The sequence below is a fragment of the Bison bison genome, unplaced genomic scaffold (genome assembly GCF_000754665.1).
Source record: "Bison bison bison isolate TAMUID 2011002044 unplaced genomic scaffold, Bison_UMD1.0 scf7180017864466, whole genome shotgun sequence".
NCBI lineage: Eukaryota > Metazoa > Chordata > Mammalia > Artiodactyla > Bovidae > Bison > Bison bison.
The window spans coordinates 1,493,924-1,505,900 of record NW_011495027.1 but is presented as its reverse complement, the minus strand read 5'-3'; the positions used below and the strand labels follow the sequence as shown (position 1 = coordinate 1,505,900).

The 11,977-nt window shown below is 36.6% G+C and overlaps 1 protein-coding gene across 3 annotated transcripts in view; it reads left to right on the top strand.

Moving 5' to 3' along the window:
- The window catches only part of TTLL7 (tubulin tyrosine ligase-like family, member 7), a 151,663-nt gene that overhangs the window by 103,628 nt on the left and 36,058 nt on the right, over positions 1-11,977 (top strand). For all 3 annotated transcript variants that reach the window (XM_010860292.1, XM_010860290.1, XM_010860291.1), the window contains exons 15-18: positions 2,681-2,879; positions 6,985-7,190; positions 8,249-8,383; positions 10,322-10,402. In XM_010860292.1, the coding sequence (XP_010858594.1) occupies positions 2,681-2,879; positions 6,985-7,190; positions 8,249-8,383; positions 10,322-10,402 (621 nt within the window). The remainder of the gene's footprint in view (positions 1-2,680; positions 2,880-6,984; positions 7,191-8,248; positions 8,384-10,321; positions 10,403-11,977) is intronic.

Below are 11,977 nucleotides of genomic sequence, written 5' to 3'. Positions count from 1 at the left end.
TCACTAAGTCATGTCCGACTCTTTCGACCCTGTGGACTGTAGCCTGCTAGGCTCCTCTGTCCATGGGATTCTCCAGGCAAGAATACTGGAGCGGGTTGCCATTTCCTTCTCCAGGGGATCTTCCAGACCCAGGAATCGAACCTGGGTCTCCTACATTGCATGCAGATTCTTTACCGACTGAGCTAGAGGGATGTTATCACACACCAAATATTGATTTCCAATGTATTTACTGGTAGAATAATTGAAGGTAATCAAGGTTAAATGAAACTGGCACTAGGAGAAACAAAGTTTCAATTATTTAAGAATATAAGAAATATTAATTAGGTATTAAATACATAAATAAGTGCTTATTCGCTCAGTTGTGTATACATGAATAATATCACATAAAGTATTATCATTGTTCTTCAGTCAGGTAGAATGTATTTGGTATTTGTTTTATTATTCTTTATACCATTTATATATATTTAATATACAACCCCATTCATAATACAGTTGGACATAAAAATGAATGATATGGTTTGTGTTAGAACTCAGTACCAGTTTGCAAATTTCATTTTGTAGTTAAGGCACTGTTTGGAGTTTATTTGCTATGACTTCTTATTAATTACTGCGTAAACAATGTATTTTTAACTAGTCCCAAATGCATGTATGAAACAAAGATTTAGCAGTCCATTTCTGTTTGCGATTCTTTGTAGACTCAAATAGCTCATTATGTAGTCAAGTTCCTTAAGAAACTTTAAAGCTGCTTGCCTACCTGAAGGAAGGTACTACTAGCAAGCTTCGTTGTGCCATTGTTTCTTCTGGGTATGCTAGACTTCTGAAGAAACATCCTTTCTCTAGAATTCATATTCCCCAAGACTATCAAAATGTTTGAAGATTGTGTTACTGGTAAATGTTTTTCTGTGTATCTCTTTGAACATGGTTAGCTCTCAGTAAATATTAAACTATCAAAAGAAGAACATATCTTAAACACAAGTTGGTACTTTAGTGTATAAAATTAATTCCCTGCTTTATTTCTCATCCTTTGCTAAGACAGTGACTTTAAGACTGTGCTTTGGCTTACTGTGTATTCTAGGCACTTTGTGAAATGCTTTTTCTTTCTTTATCTTTCCATCCTACACTGCTACATAAGAAGACATTCCTCATTTCCATGAAATCCCAGGGTAACCAAGGATTTCATTACAGGGTATGCTAACATCAAAACATTTTTGTTTGATTTAACAAGAACAAGAAACTAGTATACAACTGTAGGAACCTTCCCTAGCAGGAATAGGAGGCGTATAGCATGTGTAATTGTCTTTTAAAATGACTAAGTTACGAAACTGACTTACTCCACTTGGTTGTGCACATTCTTTCTGAAGTGCAGATTCCCCACTTCCCTTATGTTTTATTCCTTCCGCTGTCATCATTGGAAACACATTGACTGGGAGATTCAGCGACAGGTGATTCTGATAGAGATACTGGAACATAATATCAGGGCATTTTGAATCTTTACAAACTTACCCAGCTACATAGCACTTATTTTCTAAAAAAATTATGTAATACTGAAATTTTTATATCTCCTTTTAAAATTAGTGTGGACAATGAAAAGCAATGTTGTTCCATTATGACCAGACCCTATGTGTCAGAGGTAGGAATCCTCCAAGAAAAGACATGAGCCAATGGGAAACGTGGAAAACTAACTACAAATTTTGTTTCTTAAAGTGTCCATAATGAAGTTAGACATGTGAGGAATATCTCGCTTCTTGTTGCACATTATTCAAGTGGATAGGCTCATAGACTGTTTTAAGATGTGGCCTGTTTTGTTTATAGTGAATTATCTTACTTATAATAGCTTATCGGACTGCTGGTTTCTTATTTTATTTTTTGCCTCTTTTGCTTTTCTTTTTCTTCCTTCTCTCCTCCTCCATTCTCTCTCACAAACACACATGCACACATACACATATACACATTTATTGAGTGATTTTGAACATTTTGTTGGTCAGCGTCTGAGTCTTACTCTTTGCGACCCCAGTGGACTGCAGCACAGCAGGCTTCCCTGTTCTTCACTATCTCCCGCAGTTTGCTCAAGCTCATGTCCATTTAGTTGGTGATGCCATCCAACCATCTCATCCTCTGTCGTCCCCTTCTCCTCCTGCCCTCAATCTTTCCCAGCATCAAGGTCTTTTCCAATGAGTCGGCTCTTCACATCAGGTGGCCAAAGTATTGAAGCTTCAGCTTCAGCATCATTTCTTCCAATGTATATTTAGGGTTGATTTCCTTTAGGATTGACTGGTTTGATCTCCTTGCAGTTCAAGGGACTCTCACAAGTCTTCTCCAACACCACAGTTCAAAAGCATCAATTCTTCAGCACTCAGCCTTCTTTATAGTCCAACTCTCACATCCATACATGACTATTGGAAAAGCCATAGCTTTGACTATATGGACCTTTGTCAGCAAAGTGATGTCTCTGCTTTTTAATACACTGTCTAGGTTTGTCATGGCTTTTCTTCCAAGGAGTGTCTTTTAATTTCATGTCTGCAGTCACCATCTGCAATGATTTCGAAGCCCATGAAAATAAAACCTGCCACCTTTTCCTTTTCCTCATCTATTTGCCAAGTGGGAAACTAGAAATGCTAAACTAATCATGTGCGTAAGACTTTCTGAATTCTAACAAAATAAACATTTCCTTCCATTTTAGCCTCTGTCTTCCATGCCTGAGAGTACCGAGATCATGAAAAGACAGAAGTACTACAGCAGTGACAGCAGCTATGGCAGTAGCAACAGCTCTTCAGAATCCGACGAAAATGAAAAAGACGAGTACCAAAATAAGAAAAGAGAAAAGCAAGTTACATATAATCTTAAGCAGTCCAACCACTACAAATTAATCCAACCATCCAGTAAGTTAAATTCTTCTAGCTTAGTTGTTATGTGAAGAAGTATGGAATTGAAATCACTGAACTCAATAAAAGACCTTGGGCCAAATGAACCCTTGTGTGAGGAGACCTAGATTCTACCCCACTTCCTTCCCCAAACAGACCTCAGTTAGGTCTGGATCCCACAATCCCTTTCGGGGTCTGCAAATGGGAAACAAAAGGAGTTTGACTTAAGGATCTCTGTAGTCTTCTGTTCCATATTTCAAAGTCTTCGTTAAGTCCTAAATTTCTGCATGAGTCTTTGAACCTATGCCTCATGATGATCGGTTGATCTGCTGATGGCATTCTCTTTTAAGCCCCAATATTCTCTCATTCCGTTCCCCACTCTGTCATTCATTTTGTTTTATATTCTCCCCTATTTCAAAAAATGTGTGTCTCTCTTGGTATTTGAATTGAATGTATCTGTGAGCCACACAATTGTGAAATAGTTGAAGTTTTGTTCCCTCCCATTTTCATCACGGGTAAGCACTTCAGTCAGGACTTTGGTGTACAGGAAGTATTCAGGAGAACCACCAACCAGCTTCTCTGTTTCCTTCTTTCCTGCTGCCCTTTTCTGCTTTCTTCCTTTATTTCTTTCCCCATTTTCTCTCTCTTTCATTCCTTTTTCAATCCCAATGTCCAGTGTTGTGTCTTTGATTCTTCTTTCATCCCCAGATATCCAGCTTGGCATTGGTGTTGCCCAGGCTCGTTCGGATACCCCTTCCTGATGTTGTCTCCAATGCAGGGCTTTTCTTAACCTCTGTCACTCATCTCTCTGACTGCCTTGTCCTCCACTGTCCCAGAGCTCCACAAGGCACTGGTTCAGTCACTCGGTAAACACATTTCTGAGCCTCTGTTGCTCTGTCTGCAGCAATGGCTTAATATGGTAGTTTCCTGATAAACTCGGCCTTCCATACTTATGGGGAAAATGCATAAGCAATGCAGAATTAATATATGAAGATTTTTAATGATCTTTCTTTTACTTTCAAATTATTCCATAAAAATACTTCCTGTCTTTGACAGCTTTTATGTTTTGAGGGGAAGTAGTATATTTCATTTTTTATTTACTCTTTTAATTTATGTTTATTGAGCACCTGTTTCAGAGTTTGTAAGCTCTTTTATCCATTATTTCCTTTATTTTAAAGACTCCTTAAGTACCTTCAGTATGTCTCTGTGTAAGTATGGCTCTGTTTCTCTTTTGGAAGCTGACATTGTTCTGCCCAGATTTAATCGGTTTTGGAGCCCCTTTCCTCTTGGCTAATGTGTGTATCCCTAACAGCATGAACTGACAGAGGATGGAATAGGGATGAGAAAAACTACTAGGGTTCTTGTACTCAGATTCTTTTTTCTTCTGAGACCAGTAGTTTTAATAAATTGAGATTAGACAAGAGTGTACTAAAAATGTTTTTAAGTATAAATTTACATTTTAAAGCTTGTCTAATTCACTTAATATCTTTCTCCTTATTAGTTGTATTTTGTTTTCATAGCCATTAAGAATTGCAACAAAGGTTTCAATTTCTTATATTCTCTTTTTAATCTTACACTAAGGAATGTTATAGCCACAAGCCTTCCTTGAATTTTCTCTCCAAACAGATGTTGATAACTGAGGATAAAAATTCAGATTATGTACAACGCTTTCTGTTGTAGGGGGTTAATATAGGAAATTTAAACTTGTTACAGTACCAAAGGATATATTTTGATTTGATATATGGTAGGGAGAAGGCAATGGCACCCCACTCCAGTACTCTTGCCTAGAAAATCCCATGGGCGGAGCAGCCTGGTAGGCTTCAGTCCATGGGGTCACTAAGAGTTGGACACGACGGAGCGACTTCACTTTCACTTTTCACTTTCATGCTTTGGAGGAGGAAATGGCAACCCACTCCAGTGTTCTTGCCTGGAGAATCCCAGGGACGGGGGAGCCTGGTGGGCTGCCGTCTATGGGGTCGCACAGAGTCGGACACTACTGAAGCGACTTAGCAGCAGCAGCAGCAGTTCTATGCAAAACTGTATGAAGTATTTTCTCTCAGATAATTTATGCATGAAAGTTTCAACCATTTTTTGTTAGTCTACCTAAATTTCATTGACATATCTAACTACTTAGTTATTCTGTCTGAATTCTAGTGTATGCAGGAGAAAAAATGAAAATCTCTTGTGATTCAAGAAAAAGTCTTGTTTCCCTTCTGCAGCTATAATCAGATTATACATATCCAAACCACCATCATAAGCCCTTGAAGAAAGCAGGGCCAAGGTATATGTATTAGTACATGCTTATGAGTATTTCTTAGGAGAAGATTGACCAATGGTATGTTTCCCACACAGCCCTTTTTAGAAGTGCCATTTCAAAAACTAGTGTGACTTTTAGAAGGAGATTAACAGTTGGAACAAATGGAAGCTTTTTTTGTTCATTTGTTTGACATTTTTTATAGCTTGAATGAGTATACTTTTTTATACTCTGCAGAACTAAATAGAACTATTAGACTTATCATCAATTCAAAATCCTTTAGAAATACATCTCTAAATATAAGGCTCAAGTCCATTGCCTTTATAAAGGTTTACATTTTTATCAACAGCTATTGAAGAGAAATATTTGGGTATTGAACCTGCCTTCATGTGAGTTTTATGAAATTATTTAATTAATGAAGAGTGATATATTTCCTAAGCAGAGAGAAAATATACAATGGAGGGTATATAGAACATATGTGCTAGGAAAGTTATAGATGTTGATAGTATTGAAGAACATTCTATTTCTTTGTGTCAGGCATTAAAATTTGTCAGGAATAATTGGTTCTCCCTTTAAATGTTCTCAGTTTGCACAAGCATAGAAGATATTCTATGATTTTTTCAGTTGTTCTGATAACAATCATTGATCCAGACGTTTTTTTCTTCATTTAAATATTTTACTATGGTAATTTAAATCTAATTTTTAAAATTCATCTGTCCTGTGAATAAGGACTTGTCTGTCTAGTACTACTTTTATAATAACCAGCTATATAATCTTTGTTTTTCTTCTGTTATATTATTATTATTGCAATAATTGCATCCTTCCTAGGTGGCGCAGTGATAATCACCCCACCCTCCAATGTAGGAGCTGCAAGAGATGCGAGTTCAATCCCTGGGTTGGGAAGATCCCCTAGAGTAGGAAATGGCAACCTGCTCCAGTATTCTTGCCAGAAAAATTCCTTGGACGGAGGAGCTTGGCAGGTTATAGTCGGGTACAACTGAGCACACCATCACACATTATTATTATTATTTTATTTTCATGGGCCCTAAATTTGATAACATCAATTTATCCTGGCCATTCTCCCCTATTCATTTGCCCCTATGAATCCTGCTGTAAAATACTCTGTTTCTAACATCTGCGCAGATTCTAATAAGTGACCAGTCTATATTATAGAAAAAGGGAGTGTGCTGGCATTAAGTCAGGGTTTAGAACTGAACTTGGCAATCTTCCTGTCATGTGATAAGTTCTTTCTGAGTCTCCAGATGATAGAGATTTGTACTTCAGAGGGTTTCTGTGAGAACAAAGATAGTAGTGTACCACCTAGCATGATGCCTGCTTTGTAGAATGTGTTCCATACATGTTAGCTTTCTATTCTTCTGGTCCTTTTGTCAAGTTTCAAGAATAGAACACTAAGGTACTATTTAAGTATTATTCTCACAAGAGCCATTCTTTATACATGACAGGGGTTCTGCACTGTGTTCACTGTTTAAATTGAAGAAATAACTCCAAATTTATATTCTCATGGTGATGCCGATGCTTTGACACTTACTGCCACCCTTCTAGGGCTTCTCTGGTGGCTCAGCTATAAAGAACCTGCCTGCCAATTCAGGAGACGTGGATTCGATCCCTGGGCTGGAAAGATCCCCTGGAGAAGGAAATGGCAACCCACTCCAGTGTTCTAGCCTGGAAAATCTCATGGACAGAGGAGATTGGTGGGCTATGGTCCATAGGGTCACAAAGAGTCAGACATGACTTAGAAACTAAAAAAAACAAGTCACCCTGCTAATCATTAGTTTGTATAGATACAATACAGTGGACGACTTCTACTAACTCTGCTACTGTACCATCCCTTTTCTTCATCATCCATAGGCTCCATAAGGCGTTCAGTCAGTTGTCCTCGGTCCATCTCTTCTCAGTCACCATCCTGTGCAGACATCCGCCCCTTTTCTGCTCAACAAGTGATATCAGCATCCCGGCCGACTTCAGGGTCTCGGTCACATTCTTTAAACCGTGCCTCCTCCTACACGAGGCATCTGCCTCAAAGTAATGATGCCAGCTCCTCTGACTCTCTGATGGTAAGTCTTCTGTTTTGCTGCCCTGAAATGAGCGCTGTACTCAGGAATTAGGTGGCAGAGGGATTAGCTGGGAGGAGGATAGATTGAACATCAAATCCTTTCTATTCAACTCATGGTCTCCTGGAATTTGGATTATTCCTCTTTCTTCACCTATAACCAAGTATGGATTCTTAAAAGGCCAGCTTCACTATATCACAAAACTTGAGGACGAACACTGAGAATATATTTATTTTCCATTTGCTCATGGAGTAGGGTAATTTTGCATTGATTGTACAGTGTGTCTGAATTTGGGGAATTTTGTTTTATGGAAAATTTTCCTTAATGGGACTATTGATAAATAAGTTAAAAAATTAACTATTGGTAAATTATCTTTAGAGCACTGAAATATGGAATTTTTAATAACATTTTCTGTATATTAAATTAGCATATAGAATTATATATATACATATATATAATATTTCCTCCTTTAGCATAAATCTTAGAGATTCAGTATTGAGGAAGTCAGTGAACTTTTTTGCAACCAAGTTTTCTAGTAAATGCTCAAATATTGGGTTGACCAACAAGTTCAATCAGGTGTAAAACCCAGATGAACTTGTTGGCCAACTCAGCAGATACCTCCATGTACCTTCACATAGACCAATGACTTATTTAGTTTGTTTATTTAATGTGGATGTTGCTTCCAAAGGAAAGAATATGAAAAGTATAAGTGAATGAATTTCACTTGGTAACAAGTTTCTTTCTTTTTTTTTGCTAATCAAGAATTGCCTGAGATATATGTAGAAAATGAAAAATTTTAAACACTCATGTTTTTGTTTGGGTATTTCGAACTACATAAAATGCAACTGTGTGGAAGCATGAAATACATTCTTGGGGAATCATATCCATTTAATCCTAAGATTTTAATGCTAAGAAGAAATGCAAAAACATTATTTTCTTCCTTTTTCATCGTTATGTTTTCAATTGAAAATGCATCGTTTTTACCTAGACATATCTTTTAGATTATAGTGACACAGTGAAATAAGACCCCCTCCAAATATCTGTATTCTTTCAAATTTAAGAGTGAGTCTTTGCGGAAACTGAGACCAAAAGAACAAGAAGATGATCTAACAAGTCAGACCTTATTTGTTCTCAAGGATATGAAGATCCGGTTTCCAGGAAAATCAGATGCAGAATCATTAATTCTGATAGAAGATGTGAGTATTTGATGTATATAAAATTCCAAGGAGCTCATACATTTTTATTCTTCTTCCTAAAATATTAAAATTTGTTTCCTGATGTCATTATCTCCAGTGACATAGTAAACTTAAATGACCTCCACAAGCTTTAGAAGATACAGGGGTTATTTGAATTATTATGATTCATGAGCAATTAGATCACATTTATAATCAGCAATGCAAAATATCTTTTAGTGTATAGTCCTATTTTAATGATGCTTCATCAAGTTGAAAATAATTAGTGTTAAATAGTTATTTGTTCCGAATGATTAAAGACACATCAAGTTAAGCTTGCTTCTATAAAGAGTTTGAAAGATTTAATATGGAATGAGATAATAAGGGAAAAAGTGGGCCATGGGCATGAAGTAAATGTTTGAATATGATACCTTGAATGGTATTAGTCGAATTTTGAAATGGCTTACGTGGTGTGTGTTTTCTTGTTACATATGCATTTGCGCCACCCAGTGGAATGTTCTAAAATGGCAGAGTCCTAAAATTCACGTTAAAGTTGGTAACTTACTCCTGATTTAGAAAGAAGGTCCAAGATAGTAAAATATTCGAGTGAAATAGCATTTCTTCACCCAAAGTTCTATTGATATTTCTTCATTGAAACATCCTTTCAAATTGTCATTCTTAGATAATTTCTCAGTAATAGAATGTTGTTTTCTGGTTTCTGGGTTTTTTTTTTTTTTCGTTTTGTTTTTCACCCGGAGAAGGCACCATCTAGTGGCCAGTCGTAGGATAGAAACCACAGCCATGCAGTTGGCTTTTTTTTCACTTTTTAGCAGTACTTTACCTGGTGGTCTACAATCCATGGGGTCGCAAAGAGTCGTACACGACTGAGCGACTTCTGTGTGTGTGTGTGTGTGTGTGTGTGTGTGTGTGTGTGTGTGTGCAGACCTATGAGTCGGACACGACTGAAGCGACTTAGCAGCAGCAGCAGCAGCAGACCTATCTAAAGCATTGTCTAGAAACAAAACAACCGAAAACAATAATAAAAAAGACTTTTGTAGTTAAAAATCAATAATGGCAATTTGTATTTTGCAATCATAGCATAGTTATAACCAAAACCTCCAAATATTATGCTTTGTGTTTGTTATATATATTTTTTAAAAAGTGAAAATGGTATCTTGTTCACAAATGAGATGCTATTTGTTACATCAAGGGAGAAGGAAGAAGAATGAACATTAGTTGTAAAGCATTATGCCAGATATATTTCTATTGACATTGTTATCTTATTCAACAGAGTAGAGGTTGTGTTTTTGCACCAGACATTTTGTTTATATTTCTTAAGATGTAAGTTGTATACTACATTTTTCAGTCAGGTGGATGAAAAATTAGATAATCTGAGGGTAAAACTAATGTTTGTGGATAACTGTGGTTGTTCTGTAAAGAACATGTGTATAGGCTTATATAATTGATATAATATATTAGACATTAGATTAGTTACAACATGTTTACTTATGCAGCAACTATTTTAATCTATTTGTTATAGTGTATATAACTAGAATATATATTCAGATATTTTGCATATTTGCACCAAAAAATAAAAGGGGATAATAGAATCCTAATTATATATAGGCTATTTTCTAATGTGCTATTCAGTATTTTGTTATTATGAATGATGCTATAAATACAGTTCTTGGAATTAAAATGAAAAACCTATAGTTTTGGCTTCTTCCCAGTCCTTATATTTCTGAAGACATTTGAGTTTCATTAATTAAAGATTGTTTGCTTTTTACAGCAAGAAGAGAAAAACTTTAAATTCAGATGGCTTCTTTACCTTATGTTAAAAAAATCTTTGCATTCTTTTTTTTTTAAATGAAAGTAGGCATCCTTTATTTCAAATAGTATTATGGTGTTTTCATTTCACAAATTAACTACATTAAATTTCTTAATATGTCTTCCCTCAAACAGATCATTGATAACTGGAAGTATCATAAAACAAAAGTGGCTTCATATTGGCTCATAAAATTGGATTCTGTAAAACAACGAAAAGTGAGTAATGAATACCCCCAAACAGGTTTTTGCTCTTTTGGATTATGTATTAACCTAGGATCATTAAACCACATTCATAACCAAACTGTACACATGCTCATTTGTTTCCTAGTTTCCTTTACAAACATTTGTTATCTACTATGTTTCAGGTGCTATTTTAGGTTCTGAGAATAAACAAGTGGATTAAAAAAATACTATTGTCTCATAGAATTGTATTCTAGTTAAGGTGTTTGAGAATAAATCAATATATAACAGAATGTATGGTGGTATTAAGTACTGTGGAGGAAAATAAATCAGGATTAAAAATTGAGAGAAGATGACCTAAATGAAATGAGAAAAATATTATGTAGACATCTAGCTACATTGCATTAGACAGAGGGAAGAACAGATACAGAGGCCTGGGGTATAAGTTAGCCTGATCTGTCCATGAGACATAGGGGACACCATTTATTTCCTGATTGACAGGATGGTTGGTTTGTGCTGGTCAAGAGTGTGTGATGTGTTGGTGACAGTTGAAGTTGAATAGATAAGCAGGATCAGATCACAGCTTTACAGGCTGTGGAAATACTTTGGGTTTTATTCCAAGTGATGGAACACCATCAGAAATTTTTGAGCAGAGGAGTTACATAGTATGGTTTCTAATTTAGAGGGATCATGAGAGCTACTTGTGAAGAACAGAACAAGGGTAAATGGAAAATGGCAGAACAGAAGTAGAGACTAGGTACTCTATGGTTTTTAGAGTAACTGAGCTGAGAACTAATGGTTGTTTAAGCTAGCTAAGCTAAGTCACTTCAGTCGTGTCCGACTCTGTGCGACCCCATAGACGGCAGCCCACCAGGCTCCCCCGTCCCTGGGATTCTCCAGGCAAGAACACTGGAGTGGGTTGCCAATTTCCTTCTCCAATGCGTGAAAGTGAAAAGTGAAAGTGAAATCGCTCAGTCCTGTCCGACTCTTCGCGACCCCATGGACGGCAGCCTACCAGGTTCCTCCACCCATGGGATTTTCCAGGCAAGAGTCCTGGAGTGGGGTGCCATTGCTTAGCTAGGTTGATAACTGAATTGAGTGTACACTGGAGAAAGAAAAGGGCTTTATTTTCCCTGTTGTTTTGTTTTGCTTTGGTTTTGAACATACTAAAGTTGATACACTGATTAGACATCTAATGCAGATGTTGAATGTGTCATTGTATATATGAGTTCAGAGCTAAGGCTGTATATGGAGATACAAAACTTAAGAGTCACTATTAGAAAAGGCAGAGGAACCAGAGATCACATTGACAACATCCATTGGATCATCGGAAAAATAAGAGAGTTCCAGAAAAACATCTACTTCTGCTTTATTGACTATGCCAAAGCCTTTGACTGTGTGTAGATCACAACAAACTGGAAAATTCTTCAAGAGATGGGAATACCAGACTACCTGACCTGCCTCCTGAGAAATCTGTATACAGGTCAAGAAGCAACAGTTAGAACTGGACATTGAACAACAGACTGGTTCCAAATAGGAAAAGGAGTACGTCAAGGCTGTATATTGTCACCCAGTTATTTAACTTATATGCAGAGTACATCATGAGAAATG